Consider the following 21107-nt stretch of genomic DNA (forward strand, 5'->3'; position numbering starts at 1 on the left):
GTAGTTCTGGTGCACAGGCTTAGTTGCTCCACAGCATGTGGGATCTTCCCGGACCAGGGCTCGAACCTGTGTCCCCTGCATTGGCAGGCGGATTCTTAACCGCTGTGCCACCAGGGAAGTCCCTTGGGCAAACTGTTGAACCATTCTGTGCCTCAGTATCTTGGGGGTGTTAACAGTGCCTCTTAGGTCTGTTGCACTAAGGTATATACTTAGGTATATGTATACACCTTATGCACTTCATACACTTAGGTATATGAAGGGCTCAGAAGAGAGCTAGCAAGCATTGAGTAAGAATTAGCCATTATTAGCAGTATTATTTTTACCATTATACACATGTAAAGTACCTAGAAGATGATCAGTGTTAGTTCCCTTTCCTCTTCCCCTGGAATTTGGCTCTGGGCAAATTGCTTGTGTCCCTGTCACTTGAGCTACGCCCCCAAACAAGCATGGTTAATACTCCACGATACCCTCTGAGTTGACTGTGGGTGCCATCCCCTTTCCTACGCAGATCTCCTTTCCACAGGACCCTGAGCCTAGTTTCCAGTTTTCTACTGACATCTTTTTGTAGGAAGTGAGGCTAGCAGCCTTCTCTCAGGGACGCCGGATTCCTTTGACTGCCCAAAGGAGGAATCTGTGGATCCAAACGCACCTGGTCCCACAGACATCCCTCGTTGAGGCAAGAGGTCCCCAGAGGGGGGCCCAGGATTGCTGTGAGGAGCCACGCCCATCGACACTGCCCAGCAGGGGCACACTTGCTCCCATTCGCCACTCCAGGGACAAGCTGCATGCCCTTTGCTCACTTGTCTTATGATCGATGCCCAGTGAGGCAGCTGTGGCCAGAGCTTTTGTCCTTATATAGAACCAACTGGCCAGGAAGGACAGCCAGTACATTAAGCTGACATCAGCCTGACATCTGTCAGCTGTGACCTCATTAGCACCAAGCTCTTGGCCTTTCAGAATAGCTTTCAGAGGAAGTGGAAGACAAATTAGATGAGCACCAGGTAAACAGGTCAAGACGGGGCCTATGGAAAGAAGCACATCAAGAGTTTATACAAAAACCTTTTATTTACTGTTTATATTTTGTCTCCCTATCCCTACCCCCTGATCTGGAACCCAGCCAGCTGCTAAGGCTTCCTGCTGTCTGGTTCTTGAAACTGGGGCCTCGGATGGGGGTTATGGGAGGTGGGAACTCCTTCACCCACTGGTTGTGGAGGTTGAAGGAAGCTTTTCTGCCTGGCTGAAGTGTCAGCAGCTTCCCAGGGGAGCCCCTCAAGTCAGAGGATCCATCCCCCACTGGACAGATACAGGAAAAGATAACATGCATCTCTTGGAGGCCCAGAGGCTCCCCGTCACTCACTGCTTCTATGCCACGCCAGGCTTCATAGCTGAACCAATCTCTCACCTGGAGATGGAGCCCAGCGGCAAAGGGGTGGGGTTTGGGGGCAGGACAGACAATGCTGCGATGCTGGGTCCTAATCAACAAACGGGGAAACGGGAAGAGGTTGGCCTGGTTGAACTGAAATGGGAAAGGGGAAGAAGGGTGCAGGAAAACCCAGGGTGGCTTAGTGGCCTGGAGTGGAGGCAGCTGGACACTTTTATAAAGAAAGGTTACAGGCCCTTTGGGAGTAAGCACTCCCAGCCCCGCAACCACCCTGAAGAGGGGGAAAGGAGCTCTGTCCTCCCATGGACAAAGGGCTAATGACACAAGCAACACTTTTGGTCTGAGAGTGCCAGGGAAGGGCACCCAGTGGCACCGAAAAGGGCAGCCTGCCTTGCTGGTCACCACAGCCCACTCTGAGTACCGTCACCCCTGCCTGCACCTTTACTGCCCACCACGAGCTCTGCATACCCCATGACCCCCACTGGAGACTGACGCTGCCAGCCAGGTGGGGCAGAAACAAGGACCCTGAGCTCCAGGGCCCCGCCCTGGGTAAGGCCTGTCCGTGGAGATGTCAGGGCTCTTTCCCACAGTCCTGCTGCCGTGAGCCAGACATACTGAACTCTCCTGGGAGGGCACTGGGCCCTCAGGTTCTTGGGAAGGAGACCCTGGAGAAGCACTCTCAGGCAGGAAGAAGAGCCTCCGAACGGTATTTGTTCCTCCTTCTTGTCCCAGGTCCTGCTCTCCAGGCTCAGAAGTCCGAGTCTGCGTCCATGAGTTCTGCCTCCATCAGGTTGGTGCGGGAGTGAATGGGCCCCAGCCCCTGCCGTCGGCCCTGCGCCCAGGCCATGGGGGCTGCGGCACTGGGCTCTGGGCAGAAGGGGTTGGAGACCAGGGTCCAGGCTCCCTGTCGGTAGGTTTCCCCAGCTCCCCAGGCACCCGCAGCCACCAGGCACTTCTGCCGGGGCAGCTGGGGCAGTCGAGGGACAGCACTGGAGGCAGGGGCAGGGCCCGGGGCAGCGTGGTGGAGCTCAGGGGGCGACACCAGCGGGCACACCTCCTTCTTCCTCTTCCTCCGCTTCTTCCTCCGGCCCAGGCGCTTCTCCAGCTCTGGGGAGATCTCTGCCTCAACCAGCCACAGGTTGGCTTTTTCCTCCGGGGGTACTGACAGTGGGAGAGAGAACGTGAGCCTGGGACCCTAACTCTGTCCACATCATGCCTTTTCTCCTCGGGGCCCTACTCTTTTAGCTCAGGAACCCACACTTTAGATCCTCCAAGGCTTTTCCTTCCCCTCCCCTGCTGGCAGCCCCTGGTACTCCAGTCCCAGGAACCTCCAGCCTCTACGTCCCCCACCTTCCTACAGAAGCCGGAACCCCATACCTGGAGTTGCCACAGGGGTGACAGACACATCCTGGGGCAGTATGGCTCCTCTCCGGGCCACCATCTTGGTGACATGCTGGGCCCAGGCAGAGGATACATCGGCCGAGGGCTCATTGAGGTCAAAGGCCAAACCCGCTGTGGGGATGGAAGGAAAGGATAAGGTACCATGACCGCCCAGGCCCCCACAATGACCGCTTCTCCCTTATTTAGCATCATTCACCATCCCCCAACCCATGGCTCCCACTCGACTTAGCACAGAAAACCCGCCCTAGTGAACACAGCAATCTCTACCCATTCCCAGTCTGAAGAGAGGGGCCTCACGAGAGGCCAGAAATCCAGTCCCTGGAACCTGACTTCCCGTAGCCCAAGGAGAACAGCTGGGGAAGATGGCTGAAGGCGAGGGAGATGAGTCCTTTGGAACCAAAGCACCAGCAAGCAAGATCAGGGGCAGGAACAGAGAGGGGAGAGTGGCCTGCGATAGGGGCAGGGTGGGGACTGGAGGAGAACCCGTGTGTGAGAGAGAGGAGGGAGCCGTTCCTCACAGCCTTCCAAACAGTCCATGAGGCCACACCAGCCTAGAAGGAAAGTGGAAATGGGGTGGAAGCTCACCCACAGGCCCGTCGTGGGAGACAGTGTGCATGCTGAAGGAGAGCTCCTGGCCTGGGTTCTGCAGCAGCTCGCGCCGCTTGGAGAAGGCCTTGGCGATCATCTTGCTCTTCTTGATCCGTTTGGGCTCATCGTCACTCTGCCCCGTCAACCTGAGGGCAGAAAGGGTGGGGGAAGCGGCATGGAGGGGCAGCTGCTTCCCCTCAAATCTTGCAAAAGACGAGCGGATCCGTTCCATCCAGGAAAGGAGCCTCCAGACGGCCTCAAGGACCCTGAGGGGTAGAGGCCTTCTGTGCCAAAAAGGGGGCCTAGAACGCAGGGCTCCTGCGCTCCGTTCTCAAATCACTCCGCTCTTAGAAGACACCGGCAGCTGGCTCAGCCCTTGGCCCATCCTCCCAAGGACAGGAGGTGTCACCAGGGGGCAGTGGTGAGCCGCAGAAAAGGCCGCTTTCGGCTGCTCAGGGCAGGCCCTTAGAAATCACACCTGCTCAAGGCTGTGCTGGGACACCTGAGACCAGACAAAGCCTAACAAGTGCCGAGGCTGAGAGAACAAGGCAGCAGGGTCAGGAGGGGCTGCTGCTGACCCCACCTGCACCAGGTGCGCCTCCAGATGAGCAGCGTGGCCTTGGTCCAGACCCAGGTGCTCATGGCAATGCCGGTTCCAAACATGGCAAATAGGTTGATCTTCTCCACCAGGAGGCTAGGGCGATTCTTGATCTCACAGTCGGGGATGGGTTTCTTGGTGGGCAGCCCGATGGTCACATTGGCCTGGCACCTGTGGTGAGGGGTAGTACACAGTTGAGGCCTTCTAAGTCTCCTGGGTGGGTGCCCAGACGATCAATCCAAACACTTTAGAAAGAGAGAAGCCCACAGCCCTGATTTGCAATCCTGGGTGATCATTAGAGTCACCTGGGAGCTTTTAATGACTCCTGATGTCTGGACCACACCCCAGACAATAAAATCAAATCTCTGGGGGAGGGACGTAGGCATCGGTGTGGTGTAAAGCTTCCCACGCTGGAAGCTGGAGCCTTTAAGGAAGAGTCTGAAGCAGTCAGATTTTAATAAGCATTTTAACTGCTATTCTTGGTATCGGTAGGTACTGCACTTCTTTAAGCAGCTGAGATGTGTTACCTTCTCAGATTCATCCTCATTGTAACACAAAAAAGCACAGGCAAAACCAGAAAACATTAATGGGTTGTTAACCTACGGTAGAGAGGTAACTACTTCTGTGCAGGGATTTGCAAGAAGCTCTGTAAAGAGTCTATGAGAAACAGCAAGCAACTTCTGTGGCCAATGCAAGAGTCAGTTGGAGAAGCCAAAACACACGATGGCTTAACAGTTACAAACATACCAGCCAGAGGGCCTTGGGGGTGAAAGGGAAGGGTGGAGCTGGGCAGGGACCCAGAGGGCTGTCTGCCATGTTTGCAAATTACAGAACAGCTATCAGCTTAAGCACCCAGAGCAAGATGGGCAGTTTCTCTTGTCATCTGAGGCAGGGACCTGGCAGACCCCTGCTGGACACCAGAGGAGGGTCTCCAGCTCCCACCACTGCTGCCCCCAAGCCTCCAGCCCCCCACTCACAGCACGTAGTCCCGGAAGCTGCGCTCCCACTCAGCCTGGTTGAAGAAGTCGTAGAAGTGGCAGCTGAAGGTGATGAGCACAAAGCCGAAGGCCAGGAAGCCAAAAATGCCTGCGGAGGGACAGGGGTGGGACAGGGCGTCACCAATCCCAGGTGTGGAAGCAGCAGTGGGGAAGAGGGTGTTCGCCCACTCGGGCCTGAGAGACAGCTGAGTCTGGGGTGAATTTGTGCTGGGCTCAGTTTAAGAGCTGTTTTCTCTACAAACTTATGGTTAGCAAAGGGGAAAGCGGGGGAGGGATAAATTAGGAGTTTGGGATTAGCAGATAGAAATTACTACATATAAAATACATTAAACAACGTGGTCCTACTATATAGCACAGGGAACTATAATCAATATCCTGTGATAGGGGCTTCCCTGGTGGCGCAGTGGTTGAGAATCCGCCTGCCAATGCAGGGGACGCGGGTTCGATCCCTGGTCCGGGAAGATCCCACACGCTGCAGAGCAACTAAGCCCATGCACCACAAGTAGTGAGCCTGCGCTCTAGAGCCTACAAGCCACAACTACTTAGCCCAAGTGCCACAACTACTGAAGCCTAGAGTCCGTGCTCCGCAATAAAAGAAGCCACCGCGATGAGAAGCCCGCGCACCGCAACGAAGACCCAATGCAGCCAAAAATTAAAAAATTAATTAAATAAATAAGAAATTAAAAAAAAAAGATTACATGAAAACTTAAAAAAAGAATCCTGTGATAAACCATAATGGAAAAGAATATATCTATATCTATATCTGAATCACTTTGCTGTACACCAGAAATTAATACAACATTGTAATTCAAGTATACTCCAATAAAAAATTTTTTTAAAGTACTGTTTTCTCCAAAATAAGACAAGATTTTGGAGGTGCTTAAGGCCACTCTGGGTGGGTCCCAGCAGGAGGGAAGTAGACATGAGGAAGCAGTCTAGACATGAACTTGAATTCTTCCAACTGAGAAAGAAGCTACCTTCTCCTTATTTATTTTTTTTGCTACCTTCTCTTTTCAGCTGCTACCACCACTACCATCAGCACCAACACACACACACACACACACACACACACACACACACACACACACACACACGGCCTTATCTTGCCTCCCTGGCTGCTAACTTGCCCCACAATGTACTTCAGCCTCCAAGACTCTTCCCCAGAGGGTGTAGTGTTGGGATGGCACACACCCAGGCGCAGCATGGTCTCATTGATCTTGCTGGCTGCCTTCTCGCTCAGCAGCCCAGGGTGGTTGCTCTTGATGGAGAACAGGGTCATGACTCCTGAACAGAAGGGAGATGGCAGATGTTAGTGGAGGCCAGGCCACTCTCCTGGGAGGAATAGGTGCATGGCAGGGGAGGGCCCCACGGTCCTAGAGTCCCACGTCTGATGACTTCTGGGCTGATTTAAAGCTTGGGGAACTGGAGACACGGGAGCACAGCTGGTGGCAGATGTGCCATGGGCTGGAAAGACTTGGGCAGGGCACAGACGGTCAGTGGAGACGAAAGATGCCTCAGTCCTGGTCCGGCCTCCCCAAGTAAGGCAGCAGGTCAAAGCTATTATGATGGAAAAGGCCTAAGAAGAGACTCCAGGACAGCGCTGTCCAAGAGAAGTATAATGTGAGCCACACTCACAATCTCAGATTTCCCACCTTCAAGAAGTAAAGGGACACAAATGAAGCTAACGTCAATATACTTTATAAACAAGAAATCATTGTTTATGACATTATCATTTCAACATGTAATCCCTATAACAAATTGTTCATGAGATAGCTTACTTCTGTATGTGCTGAGTCTTTGCAGTGCAGTGTGTATTTTATACTTATGACACATCTCAGCCTGGATTAGTTTCAACGCACGTGGCTAGCGGCTCACACCAGCCACACAGGATCACACAGATCCAAAATATAAATCAGAGGCTCAGCCACCGCCAAAGAGAGGCAGACGAGGTGGGCTGAACAGAAGACTGATAGCGCTGGGGGAGGAAACTGAAGTTTACAAAGAACACTCAACGAAAATGAGCTAAGATACGGAGGCTCAGTGTGGAGGTGGCAGACTGAGCCAGGGAAATGAGGAAACAGAATCTGTGCACGTTGTGAAAACTGCGTGTGTGTATGTGCGTGCACACTCGCACTACGAGCGGAAAGGAGAAATGAAGCTCCAAAGACCAAGCATGTATAGAAATTCAGGGCGCACGCACATGACTGAAGGCTCCCAGTTGGCCCATGCGGACAGGGTGGTTACTCAGGGTGTTCGCCACACAAGGGCGTCTGGCCAGGGCGGACCAGGGGCTGGAATCCAGCCCAAGCTCCACTCAACAAGCCATGAGCCCTGGCACAAAGCTGGAGTAAGGGGAGCATTTTTCTGACCCGCACAAAGGTGCTGCCTGCACCACGGCCTGCCCATGGGCACCTTCCCCTTTGCACCAAGGTCCTGCGTGAGGCGGCTGAGGTCCCACCTCGAAGGCAGCAGAGCTGGCAGCTCCTGGCTCCTACTTACACAGAGCAGATGCTCGGCAAATCTTGCTGCCCGACCAGTCCTGACCCGGTCCTCACTCACCTCGGATGAGGAAGTAACCTCCCACAATGAGCACCAGGCCGATTGGGGCCAGCACGAAGCCAGCACGGTATCGGTAGTTCTTATAGCCCACAAAACAGATGCCGCTCACAGAGTCCCCATCCACCTAGAGCAGGAAGGGGTGGGGGGACAGAGTCAGTCACTGTCTCCCTCACCCAAGTCCAACCCACTCAGATCCCCACCCCCTACCAGTCACAATACCTGGGCCACGGCGAGGATTGCCACGGTGAGGACAAAGGGGAGCGACCAGGTGAGGAGGTGGAAGTAGGAGGTCTTGCCCGAGAGAGGCTGGTAGGTGGTCCCCAGGGCTTTGAAGGAGGTGTGCCAGGCATAGGTGAGGACCACAAACCAGACGACGCCGGCCATCAGGGCATAGTACACGATGACGAAGATGATGACGCAGGACAGGGTCTCGTTGGAGCTGCACAGACATGTGGAGCGTCATTTGGGGCAGTCGTTCTGTACTCCCTCTACGAAGTCTCTCCACCCTGTCCCCAGTCCCCTGGCTTCTAAGGTCTGGAGGTTCCCTAGCAGTCAGAGCTTGGAGACCAGGCTCAGGTCAGAAGTGAAGAGGATACAGAAGATGCCCCTTTGAACAGATGCAAACAGTCCAGGCTCTAATGCTGGAGAACTTGGGTGCAGCAAGGCAAAGCGAATCCCACACTGAACTCTCCGTTTCAAGACCTCCCTGCCCCTTTTGTGGAAAACGCACATCAGCCTCTTCCCCTCACCCTCGCCTCTGGGTCCGCAAGACACCTACGTGGGCTCCCCAAGCCTCATGGTGCCATCAGCACGGCAGACGATCTCCCGGCGGGCACCGTCCATGAACTGGGCCAGCCAGCCAATGCTGCCCACGAAGAAACACGCGTTGACGTAGAAGAGAATGACAGCAGGGTAACGATTGGAATTCCGCCAGTCAGCCACAAATGTGGCCTAGAAGAGAGAAGTGGGGCCCATTCTGTGAGGTCAGGGTTATTCTGCTGCCCTTATCTGAACCTCCAGACCCCTCTTATCGCCACCCTTCCCCGAGGACCCCTGCCAAGTCCTCCTCCCCGCTCTCCCAGAGCCCAGCCTCTCTCAATGACAATCGGCTCCCTTCCTACTTTACAGGCTGCCGGAGGGTCCTGGGCCCTGCCGCCCCCCGACCCTCCACCCACGGGCCTGCCTCCCGCTGACCAGGGTGAAGAGAGTGCAGAGGCCCGTGACGGCCCCGAAGGCCGCGATGTAGCTGTGCATGTCCTGGTGCTCGGCCTCGGTGAAGAGCGGGTTCTGGCACTGGATCCCACAGCCCTCCACGTCCTCATACCAACTCTTGGGGTTGTCAGTCCGAACCAAGGGAGCCTCACATTGGCCCGAACTGTTGAACTTGATGTTCTGCACCTCATTCTGGCAATGAGAGAAGAGGAGAAAGCGCACAGGGGAGCGGTAGGCTCGGGTGACCTTTGGTTTAATGAGAGGCGCGAAGGTAGCGTGGCAGAGAGGCCAAGAGCACAGGCTCCGCAGACAGCTTTCCAGCATTTGAGTCCTAGCCTTGCCCCTCATGACTGCACAGCCTGGGGCAAATTATTTGACCTCTCTGTTAGCTCAGTTTCCTGATCTATAGGATAGCAATACTTACTTCATGGTGTGGTCTAAGGGTTAAGTGAATAAATAAATGTAAGATGTTTATAATAGTATTTGGAAGGTAATAAATAATAATAATTAGTATTACTACCATCATCATCATTATTATTAATGTGCTGTCCTTCATCACCCAGAACTAGATCACACCCCCGTCTTGGTGTCTCTTAGCTGTTTTACACGCGCAAGCCTTGACTCCCTAAATACACAATAAACTTCCTGAGCACAGGTTTGTCATTCACGACTCCTGTAACTCCCCATCACCTAACAGAGTGGGTGCTCAAAAATCTTTTTATAAATAGATAATCCCTAATAGACTGGTTCAGCTTGGCGAGCTTCAGTTTGGGCCTGTGGCTCACTGACGCCACGGCTGTAGACTTAGGATCTCCCAGAAGAGAAGGCGCTGAGCTCCTCTGCCCCTGCTGGGCCCTGTCCCGGGCCTGGTCCTGCCCAGCCCAGACCCTGCCCCACAAAGCACTTACCGGGCAGCCCTCGGGGAAGTGGTCAGGGGTGCAGCGCAGAAAGTCGGGCCAGCCCCGCTCCCTCTCCACGATGGCACAGGGGCCACGGGTGGCCTGGCAGAGGGTGCGGCTGGGCAGTTCCACCCGGTTGTTCTCACACTTTGGCATGTACACAGCACACAGCAGGGGCTGGATCACTGCCCAGCAGCGGGGGGCGTTCCGGAGGCCTGGGGGTAGCGACAGTGTGGACACATTGCAGTGAAGACCCCTCAGCACTCTGACCCACAGACAGACATAGCTGCACCGCTGTCCCCCCGGTCTAAGGCGTCTATCTCTCTTTGCCACGCTGCAGGCCATGACTGCTCAGGATGGTCAGGTACGGCGTTTCTCAGCAGGGCATTTAGGCTTGACCGTTCTTTGCGCTGCAGGAGTGTCCCAGGTACCGCAGGACATTTGGCAACCCTAGACCCTGCCCACTAAATGCCAAGAGACCCCCTACGTCCTGGTGACAGCCAAAAATGCTCCTCACCCCTCCCACTCCAGGGTGGGGATTGGAAGAGGCCTGAAGAGGAACGTCTGGGACACTGGTGATGTTCTATTTCTTGATCTGGTTCTGGTTTCATGGGTGATTTACTTTGTGAAAATCAAACTGTGCACTTTTCTCTGTGTATATTACAATTCAATTAAAGTTCTTAAGAAACAGCCCCCATTTCCAAATGCCCCGCTAACGGAGTGTTAGCACCTCTGGCTAAGAACCCCAGGTCAATTTACCTTTTACTTTTTCAGGGACATTGTTAAAACCTTCTACAGGGAAGGAGTGTTGTGGGACCCACCCTCACAGGGCCCGTGCACCAGAACCAGGAGGTGCTTCCCCTTGCCCAGACCCCAGGACCCTTGTTCCTCTTACCAAGCTGGGGTGAGACAGAGAACAGGTTGGAGCTTAAGAAGAGGTAGTCAGGGGAGCCAGGTACCGCGAAGCCAGAGGAGGAAACAGGAAATCAGATGGACAGAAACAGAGGAGGCTGTGTCCAGTGCACGGGGAGGAAAGGTGTTGTCAGCCAGGAAGAAACAGATGCAGGTCTCCCAGCACCCCTACCCCAGTCCAGGCCTCTATCCTGCTCTCCCTGTGGCTGGGCTCACTCAGCATTCTACCCGCTTCGCCCCTCCTGAATCACCCCTGCTTCAGGAACACCTATTTCCCAAACAAGAAGGTGTATTAGGAGAAGCTTCTGAGGATGTGAGAGCCAACGTGGGTGACTGCCCAGGCTGAGGGTGGTGTGAGCAAGTAACTACTCTTTTTGGGAGGAAGGTAATATAGCAGAAGGATAAGGAGCATGGACACTGCAATTAGCCTGCCTGGGTCCAATTCGTGGCTCTATCATTTCCTGGCTGTGTGATCTTAGACAAATTACTTTATCTCTAGCCTCACTTTCCTCATCTGTGAAATGGAGATAATATTGAACTGACTTACCTTGTGGGACTGTGGTGTAGAGTGAGATAATGCATCAAATGTGCTTAGCCCAGTACCTGTCATGTACTAAGCACTCAAGAGGTACTAGCTGTTACTATTAGTAATCTGAGGCCTCTGACCATTCACAGCTCTCACTAGACAAAACCTATTCCAAGGGTGCAGAGCAAGTTCCTGTCACTTAAGAAGCAATGTCCTTGGGCAACGGTTCTCAGACCTGACTCAAATCCGAATCACCTGGGGGACCTTTATCACTCTAGATGGAGAACCCAGTCTCAAAGATTTTGGCTGAGAGGGTGTGGGTGGAGGACACAGCAGTGGTTGCCAGGGCCTAGGGTAGGAGAGGGCTCTGCCTACTAAGGGGCAACACGAGGAAACATTTGGGGGTGATGGGACTGTTCTCTATCTTGTATGTAGTGGCTGCATCCAGAACTCTATGTGTTTGTCTAAACTCATAGAACTGTGACAACAAAGAAAAAGTGAATTTTACTGGATGTTTATGAAGCAATATATTTTAAATGCGGACGGGCTCCCTACAGTAATAGGTATTTTAGAGGAGCAACAGGCAGATGCTTAATAAAAATACTGTGGGGGCTTCCCTGATGGTCCAGTGGTTAAGAATCCGCCTGCCAATGCAGGGGACACGGGTTCCACCCCTGGTCCTGGAAGATCCCACATGCCATGGGGCCACTAAGCCTGTGCGCCACAACTACTCAGCCTGCGCTCTAGAGCCTGTGAGCCACAACTACTGAGCCCACGTACCGCAACTGCTGAAGCCCACATGCCTAGAGCCCATCCTCCACAACAAGAGAAGCCACTGCAATGAGAAGCCCGCGCACCGCAACAAAGAGTAGCCCCCGCTCGCTGCAACTAGAGAAAGTCCACATGCAGCAGTGAAGACCCAGCACAGCCAAAAATAAATAAACAAATAAATAAATAAATTTATTTTTTTTAAAAAAAGAATCCGCCTTCCAATGCAGAGGACACAGGTTTGATCCCTGATCGGGGAACTAAGATCCCACATGCCGCGGGGCAACTAAGCCCGAGCGCCTCAACTAGAGATCCCGCGTGCTGCAAACTACAGAGCCCACGTGCTCTGGAGCCCGTGAGCCACAACTAAAGAGAAGCCTGCGCGCCACAACGAAGATCCTGAGTGCTGCAACTAAGACCCAACACGGCCAAAAATAAAATAAAATAAATTAATTAAAAAATAAATATTTTTTTAAAATATTGTGGAATATGGGCTGGCCTTAGTGACTTGCTCGACCAGTAAAATGGGGTGGAAGTGACGTTCTCAGACTCTCAAGCCTGAGGATAATAATAAGAAGCCATTTGGCTTTTGCCTGGGTCTCTCTTGGAACACTTGTTCTTGGATCCCAGTTGCCATGAAATAAGACCAACTACCCCGAGGCTGTCCTGCTGGAGAGGCCTGGTGGAGAGACCACACAGAGAGGGCCTGGGACCAAAAGAAGAAAGAGAAAGAAATGTTGGGTTTTTCAAGTTCCCAGCTTTTCCAGTTATCCCAGTGAAAGCCAAGCCATCCCTGCTGAGTGCTGTCCAGACGGCAGATTCATGAGCAAAAGGAATGGTTCTTGTTTTAAGCCACCAAGATTTGAAGTGGTCTGTAATATAGCAATAAATAACCAGAACACACACACACACTCACACACAAACAATATTGTGTTATTTTTCTGGAATTTGTGATAATTATCAGCTTTTTAAACGTGTAATTTGTTTTTCTTTTTATCTCATTTTAAATATTGTTCTGTAGTTTAAAAATAAATTACCCAAGGAAAAAATAGATTATTAAATAAATATTAAAAGACAATTGAGGAGGCATCAAGGGAAAAAATAAGTTGAATCCTTACCCCATTTCTTTTTTTTTTTTTTTTTTGGACCACCAGGGAAGCCCATTACCCCATTTCTTACATAAAAATACATTCCAGATGAATCAAAAATAACTACATTATTTTAAGAAATCAGAGTACTAGAAGAAAAAGTGGAAAATGTTGTTTTAAATCTTTGAGTGGAGAATGCATTTTGAAGTATGACACAAAACTCAGAAGTTTTGAAATAAAAGATTTAAAGAAAAGACTTCAGAAAAATCGAAAAATTCAGTAGGGTAAGAAACAAACAAGATCATAAGAAAAGCAACACACTGAGAAAATATATTTCCAATACGTATCACAGGTAAAGAATTACTTTCCTTGCATGCCTAAAGCTCTTCCAAATCAATAAGAAATTCATAATCCTATAGAAAAATGGGCAAAAGACAAACAAGAGAAAATACAAATGGCCTTTAAAAACATAAAGAGATGTCCAGTCTCACTCATTAACTGTGAAATAAAACTACGACGACATACAACTTTTTAACCTTTAGAAGGATAAAGATCAAAACATTTGAAAATGCTGTACTGGCAAGAGTCGGGGGGAAACTGGCACTTTTGTATATTTTTAGTAGGACTAAAAATTAGTTAACATTTGTGGAGACTATTTGACATTAGCTGTAAAATGTTACACTAGCAATTCCACTTCACACGTTCACAAAAATCGTATATAAGATTATTCATTGCAGTACTGTTTGTAATAACAGGAGTAGAAACGTCCTTAATATTTATCCATCAATAGTAGACCCACTAAATAAAATATCACACATCAATATAATAGCACACTATCCAGGGTTGAGCTATTTGCAATGAAATGGAACAATCTCCAATATGTCTTGTTTAATGGGTGCAGCTGAGTGGAGAACAGCCTGGAGAGCTGCTACTGGTTATGGGAGGAAAAAAGAATAAGGACACATCTACATTTGTATGTTAGATATCAATAAAAGAATACACACAGGGGCTTCCCTGGTGGCACAGTGGTTGAGAGTCCGCCTGCCGATGCAGGGGACACGGGTTCCTGCCCGGGTCCGGGAAGATCCCATATGCTGCGGAGCGGCTGGGCCCGTGAGCCATGGCCGCTGAGCCTATGCATCCGGAGCCTGTGCTCCGCAACGGGAGAGGCCACAACAGTGAGAGGCCCGCGTACCACAAAAAAAAAAAGAATACACACAAACCAGTGTTGGTGGTTGCCTGTGGGAAGGGAAATGGGTAGCTAGAAACAGAAGTGGAAGGATTTAACTTTTGCTACTTTCGAATTTTGTACTATGTTCGTATACTACCTATTTTATTAAAGTAATTAAGCTTAAAAAATAAATATGCAAGTTACTGGGATGCAGGAAGCTCCCCAGCGAAGAAAAGGGAATGAAACTGGAAACAAGAAGGGGACACCAGCTTTATCTGTTTTGTTTTCTTTCTTTTTCTTTTTCTGTCTTTTTTTTTTTTTTTTTGGCTCAAGTCTTAACCACTGGACCACCAGGGATTTCCCTTGTTTTATTTCTTTAATAAAATATGAAACAAAAAGAAAAAATACAGACACATGTGTTATATTAGTCTCTGCATTTTTCTACATTTATACACTTTAAAAATAACATTTGCCACAATTTAAACTTTAAAAACGAATTTTTTTATGTGTGATTCCGATGATCAGTCAAGTTGAAAACCGTTGTTCCAAGAATGGTTTAGCATTAGAAAATTTCATCAGGACCTCCCTGGTGGCGCAGTGGTTAAGAATCCACCTGCCAATGCAGGGGACATGGGTTCGAGCCCTGTTCCAGGAAGATCCCACATGCCACGGAGCAACTAGGCCCGTGCGCCACAACTACTGAGCCGGCACTCTAGAGCCCGTGAGCCACAACTACTGAACCCACGTGCCACAACTACTGAAGCCCACGCGCCTAGAGCCCGTGCTCCACAAGTGAAGCCACCACAGTGAGAAGCCCCACACACCCCAATGAAGAGTAGCCTCCGCTCACTGCAACTAGAGAGAGCCCGCGCGTAGCAACAAAGACCCAACACAGCCAAAAATAAATAAATAAATTTTTAAAAAAGAGAAAATTTCATCAATGCAATTTACCATGTTAACAGATTAATGAAGAAAAAAACCATATGATCATCTCAATATACAAAAAAAGTAATTGATAAAATTCAGTGTCCATCCATGATAAAAATAATAATTGGCAAATAAGGAATAGAAGAAAATTTCCTTAATCTGATAAAAATATTTATAACTACAAGAGACCTACACCAAACATCATATTTAATGGTGAAAGGTAGAAAAGCTTTCTCTTTAGAATGAAGAAAAATTCAAGGATGAAAGATGCTACTATTTTAAAAAATATATTTTTTTATGTGGACCATTTTTTTAAAGTCTTTATTGAATTTGTTACAATATTGCTTCTGTTTTATGTTTTTGGTTTTTTGGCCATGAGGCATGTGGGATCTTAGCTCTCCAACCAGGGATCAAACTCGCATCCCCTGAACTGGAAGGTAAAGTCTTAACCACTGGACCTCCAAGGAGGTCCCAGTGCTGCTACTATTACTACTTCTTTTTTTTTTTTTTAATGGCCATATTATTTTATTTTTGGCTGCGTTGGGTCTTCATTGCTGCACGCGGGGTTTCTCTAGTTGCAGCGAGCAGGGGCTACTCTTCATTGTGGTGCACAGGCTTCTCACTGCGGTGGCTTCTCTTGTTGTGGAGCATGGGCTCTAGGTGCACGGGCTCAGTAGACACCTCCAGGACATTGTTAACTACAAGTGGTAGGGCTTCCCTGATGGTCCAGTGAGTAAGAATCCACACTCCCAATGCAGGGGGCCTGGGTTCGAGCCCTGGTCAGGGAACTAGATCCCACGTGCATGCCACAATTAATTAAGAGATCCTGCGTGACGCAACTAAGACCTGGCGCAGCCTAAATAAATGAACAAATATTTTTTTAAAATGTTTAAGAACAGGGCTTCCCTGGTGGCACAGTGGTTGGGAGTCCGCCTGACAGCAAAATAGATAAATAAATTGTGATGTATTCTACAATGGAATACTATTCAGCAACGAAAAATAAGCTGCAACAACATGGATGAATTTTACAGAATAATGTAGAGCAAAAGAAATGACATAAAAGAATACACACAGCATGATTCCACTTGTATAAAGTTCAAAAACATGCAAAACTGAAATACACTGTTTAGGGATTCCAAAACCAGACGGTAAAACTATGGAGGAAAGAGGAAACAATTATCAAAAACATCAGGGCATTGGTTACTTCTAGAAGAGGAGGGAGGGGGATGTGATTGGAAAAAACAAAGAGGGAGCTCCTGGGGGGGCCCCCACCATCACCTGACTCAGGTGTCACTTTATAATTATTTGTTATTTAGTACCTCTGTGTCTTATTCACCTTCTGTATACATGCCACATTTCACAATTAAAAACTTAACAATCTGATGCAAAAATGAAAACTTGGGCCCATGGGTATTTCTCTGTATTTTTATACTTTCTAAAAATGTATATTTTTAGAATGATTCTGATCATCAGCCAGGTTTGAGAACAGCTCTAAGGAAATTCTTCCTGATCTGCCCCTGCAAACAACCTACCATCACCAACAACAGACCTCCTCTCAGTCTCTCATCTAAGTGTCTGGGAGGCAAATGAGAAACTCCTCCCAGCTTCTCCAGCTCTTTCCCACTGGCTGCCGCCGGCTGGGTGACAGGGCCGCACACCCCTGTACGCACACACAGCACAGCAGTGGTCAAAGAGGCTACGTGCTGGCTCTCAGGGACCTGTTTCTCTTGCCAGCCGCAGGTCTCTCTGCTTTCTTGCCCCATTTACCAAACCAACCAGATTTGGCTGAAGGTGGACCATGGCCTGGAGAGTATGTTTGTCTGGGCAGCTTGGAATGTCTGAGAGGAGACATTTCAAGCTATCCTGGGGAAAGATGCTGAGTGCCTGAAGAAGCCCAAGTCGAGAGAGTGGAAAGATATAGGAGAGACAGACCTGAGTTCTATATGAACCTAGAAATTGGCCCAACCTTAGCTGCAGACTTCCTCACTTGATGGCATCCTTCCAAAGGCTCAGCAATCCAGGCTGAGGAAGCTCATAGTGGGGACCTCTCTTCAGCAACTCTTATTCCAGATCTGCTGGGAATCTCCACATAGACCTTCCAATGAAGGCCTCTAATGCACATGGCCCATACTTTCTTCCTAAACCTCCTCCTTCTCTAGCATTCTCCAGCTTAGCGAAAGGGAGTGATACCACCTTCCATCCAAGCCTAAAACCTGGGTCCTCCAGCTCTCTCATCAGCAAGTCCCATTGGTTCTACCTCTGAAGCTCCGGGATCTGACCACTTCCTCCAAGCTGTTACTCCAGTCCTGACCGCCATCATCTCTCAGCTGGACTACTTCAACCATCTGCTAAACAAGCAAACAGGCTCCAGGATTTCACTTCTCCTGTGGCTTCTTCACACAGTACTCAAAGAGATCGGTCTAAAATGCAAACATGATTACATCTCTCTCTTGCTTAAAAGCCTTCAGTGGCTCCATACTATCTTCTGGAAAACAACCAAATTTCCTAATATGGGGTATGAATCTCTTTATTTTCTAATTCTCTAGGTCTTATCTCTTATAATCCTATCCCTCAAATGCTTTGATCCAGCTCTGCTGAAATTTTTATACTTCCTTAAAAGTACCAAGCCCTCTCACCTCTACACCTTTGTGCGTGCTATACCCTCCTCCTATCCTTTCCACCCAAATCTTCCTTGGCCCCAGTAATTCCTACTTATTTCTCAGGTTGTGGGTTAAATGTCAGTTCCTCTGGGGGTCTTCCCTTGCGCCCCAGAGTCCTTTGTGTTCATTCAGCATCCCACCTGGTCACAATACCTCTCAGAGGCGTTGCTAAAGCCTGTTTAATTATCTATCTTCGGATCCTGTCTGAATTCTTTGTCTATTTTTTTTTCGGTATTCTTTGCCTTTATCTGCCCCAGAACCTGATCCAGAATGACATATAGCAAGCACCCGACACCTAACTGAATGTGGACAGCTGTGTACTCAGAACTCTGAGACGTTTAAAAAAGTAGTCTCTACGGGCTTCCCTGGTGGCGCAGTGGTTGGGAGTCTGCCTGCCGATGCAGGGGACGCGGGTTTGTGCCCCGGTCCGGGAGGATCCCACATGCCGCGGAGCGGCTGGGCCCGTGAGCCATGGCCGCTGAGCCTGCGGGTCCGGAGCCTGTGCTCCGCAACGGGAGAGGCCACGACAGTGAGAGGCCCGTGTACCGCAAAAAAAAAAAAAAGTAGTCTCTACTTTCAAAAGTTTACAGATGAAGACAACCTAAATCATCTTCACCCACAAAAACACCTCCAAGGGCCAGATGACACTGACCACGTCCAAAGCCAAATCAAGACCACCAGCTCAGGACAGGACAAATCACTAGTCAGAACCCCCAGCAGAAGGCTTGTCTGTGATTCTCACACTCGGCTCCAGTTCACTACCCATCCACTGACCCAGCTGGCACCAACTCCTGCTTCTGGCCCTACTTCATATAAAACATCCAGCAGAAAGACCAGACGCAGAAAAAGAACACCAAGAACACATATGGGAATGGGACTGAGCTGAGGGATGAAGGGTGGCAGCAGAGAAGAGCTCAGAATGAACTAAGGACCAGGGTTCAGGGCCGGCACCCCTGCAGGACCCTGCCCCACCAGAGCCACAGCTAGTGAGGTTCGAACCTACACAGCCAGCGGATGGTTCTGACTCCTCAACTTTCCTGCCAAAACCACTTCTGCCTGCTCAGCAGCTGCTCTCAGGAGTATGGGCTGGAGAGAGGTTCATACCCTTTCTGCCTGATTTGATGGAAACTACAGAAGGGCAGCATCACACATGCACTTAATTTAGGAGAATTCGACCATGGGCCCCTGCAAAATAAATAAATAAAAAGAGAGAGAGAGAATGAACACATATTCTCTCATAGTGTGAACAACTCAGAACTGGGTGAGATTCTAGTGCCGAGACTTTTTTTTTTTTTTTTACGGGAACATTTATTTATTTATTGGCTGCATTGGGTCTTCGTTGCTGCACGCAGGGTTTCTCTAGTTGCAGTGAGCAGGGGCTACTCTTCGCTGCAGTGCGCAGGCTTCTCATTTGAGGTGTCTTCTCTTGTGGCAGAGCACGGGCTCTAGGTGTGCGGGCTTCAGTAGTGGTGGCACGCGGGCTCAGCAGTTGTGGTTCACGGGCTCTAGAGCACAGGCTCAGTAGTTGTGGCTCACGGGCTTAGCTGCTCCGCGGCATGTGGGATCTTCCCAGACCAGGACTCGAACCCGTGTCCCGTGCATTGGCAGGAGGATTTCTTAACCACTGCACCACCAGGGAAGTCCTAGTGCTGAGACATTTAGATTTTCCATACAGCTGGCTCCTAAACTCAAAGAAACCTTGTTTATACCTTTCTTTTGTATATTTTTAAAAATCCTTTCCCTCTTCTGCTCTTTTGCATTTATGTAATTTTAAAAACTAAAATTATATTTTCTATGTATGCCCCTTCTTATATACTGTACATTACTATATGTTGCACATTCATACAAACATATTACCATAAAAGAGTATGTATGCAAAATCACATAGACCTTATGTTGTGGCCATTTATGGATTTTTCAAAGCTACTGCTGATTACACATGGTTTCTGCCTACATGTTGACTTTAGAACCTGATACCCACAAAGGATGTGGCTCCACCATGGGTACCATCCTCCAGGTTCTTCCTCTGGCATCTGTACCAAGCCAGGAATGACATGACTTTGTCCAACATCTGAGAACTCTAGTGGCCAACCTGACAATGACAGGCGGCCTACAAACACTCCCCTATCAGGATCCTTACCCGTCCCTGGGGCAGAACTGAGATGTGGGGCATCCAAGGCCTCTCAAAAGACTGAGGGTTGCCAGGTCTGCTCCTGCCTTTTGATTTTATTTCCCGTTTCTTCAAGGACAATTTTGGAGTCACGCTAGCTACAAGCAAGGGGTGGCAAGGCCAGTTCCCTCCCCTTCTCTTTAGGTCCCCAGCCCAGAAGAGTGACAGGTGGGGAGCTAATCCATTCCACACTGCTAAAGAAGGACCTGCTTGGGTTCAGTCTGCAGTTTTTCAGGCTGGGTCATAATCCCACCATGAGGTGAGGGTTCTGGGATCTCAGACCACCATGAAAGTATCCAGGGGGCTCTAGACATCCCACACTTAAGTGTCCTTCCTCAGCCCAGACCAGCCTGAGGGTCCAAACTTCCAAGGAACCCACAAATGATCGTTAGAATAGTCTCATTCCTTCACAACCTCAGACAAGGAACCGAGTCCCCATTTTTCAGATGAGGAAACTGAAATCTCCTGTCAAAGCAAGACACGATCACTGGACTTCTGTCTCCCAAAACAAGATTTCTGGAACTTTCTGGTTACCTTTTAATTACTCATCACCAGGGGTTTCTTACCCTTCACAATTTTCACTCAGTTCTTTTCTCCCACCCTCTCCCTCAATGCCTAAATCTTCTGCCCCCATCTTCCCTTTTTCCTGCCAATTCGATTTCCCAGTTTCTTCTCCAAGGTCTAAACACCTCCTTGAATTGCCGAGGACCCCGCTTCCATAGTGGCACCTACGTGGAGCATCTCCTTTTCTTAAAAAAAAAAAAAAAAAAAAAGTCCTTTCCTGTGGCTCAGAGCCACCAACCCCCTCGCTCTTGGGCCCCTCATTCCCCCTTTTCCTTTGCTAACCCACCCTGCTCAGGCCTTTGTGATCCGCTTCCTCAACTTCCTCGCCCTCCCGCCTCATCACCGACGGTCCCATCCTGCATACAGCCTGCCCCCAAAGTTTCAGAATCCGTTCTTGCAACTATCCCGAGCGCTGCTCCCGCCCTCTCAAAAGCTCAGTCTTGAGCCTATTCTTTCCGAGAATCCCCGCATCCCATCACCACAGCCCCCGGCTCCGGCTCCCGCGCGCTTACCCGACCAGAGCACCAGCTTGCCGTGCGCTTCCTCCTGGGAGTCCGAGTCCCCGGCCAGGAGAGTGGAGGTGGCCCCGTAGGGCAGCGCCGAGCCCAGGCACACGTTATAGCGCAGCGGCTCGCAGGGGGCGGCCCGGCCGCAGTGGCTCAGCAGCGGCGGAGGGCCGGTCACG

At 49.9% G+C, this 21107-nt stretch overlaps 1 protein-coding gene across 1 annotated transcript in view; it reads right to left on the reverse strand.

Moving 5' to 3' along the window:
• Positions 1-1052: 1052 nt before the first annotated feature.
• The window catches only part of SMO (smoothened, frizzled class receptor), a 21103-nt gene continuing 1048 nt past the window's right edge, over positions 1053-21107 (reverse strand). The window contains exons 2-13 of the mRNA XM_024762535.1: positions 20935-21107; positions 9646-9851; positions 8720-8929; positions 8304-8476; positions 7745-7964; positions 7526-7649; positions 6158-6250; positions 4946-5054; positions 3954-4139; positions 3368-3516; positions 2759-2893; positions 1053-2542 (exon numbers count right to left, since the gene is read on the reverse strand). The exon at positions 20935-21107 is cut by the window's right edge and continues 21 nt beyond it. Of these exons, the coding sequence (XP_024618303.1) occupies positions 2130-2542; positions 2759-2893; positions 3368-3516; positions 3954-4139; positions 4946-5054; positions 6158-6250; positions 7526-7649; positions 7745-7964; positions 8304-8476; positions 8720-8929; positions 9646-9851; positions 20935-21107 (2191 nt within the window). The 3' untranslated portion in view covers positions 1053-2129. The remainder of the gene's footprint in view (positions 2543-2758; positions 2894-3367; positions 3517-3953; positions 4140-4945; positions 5055-6157; positions 6251-7525; positions 7650-7744; positions 7965-8303; positions 8477-8719; positions 8930-9645; positions 9852-20934) is intronic.

The sequence above is a fragment of the Neophocaena asiaeorientalis genome, unplaced genomic scaffold, assembly GCF_003031525.2.
Source record: "Neophocaena asiaeorientalis asiaeorientalis breed wild unplaced genomic scaffold, Neophocaena_asiaeorientalis_V1.1 scaffold681, whole genome shotgun sequence".
Classification (NCBI taxonomy): Eukaryota; Metazoa; Chordata; class Mammalia; order Artiodactyla; family Phocoenidae; genus Neophocaena; species Neophocaena asiaeorientalis.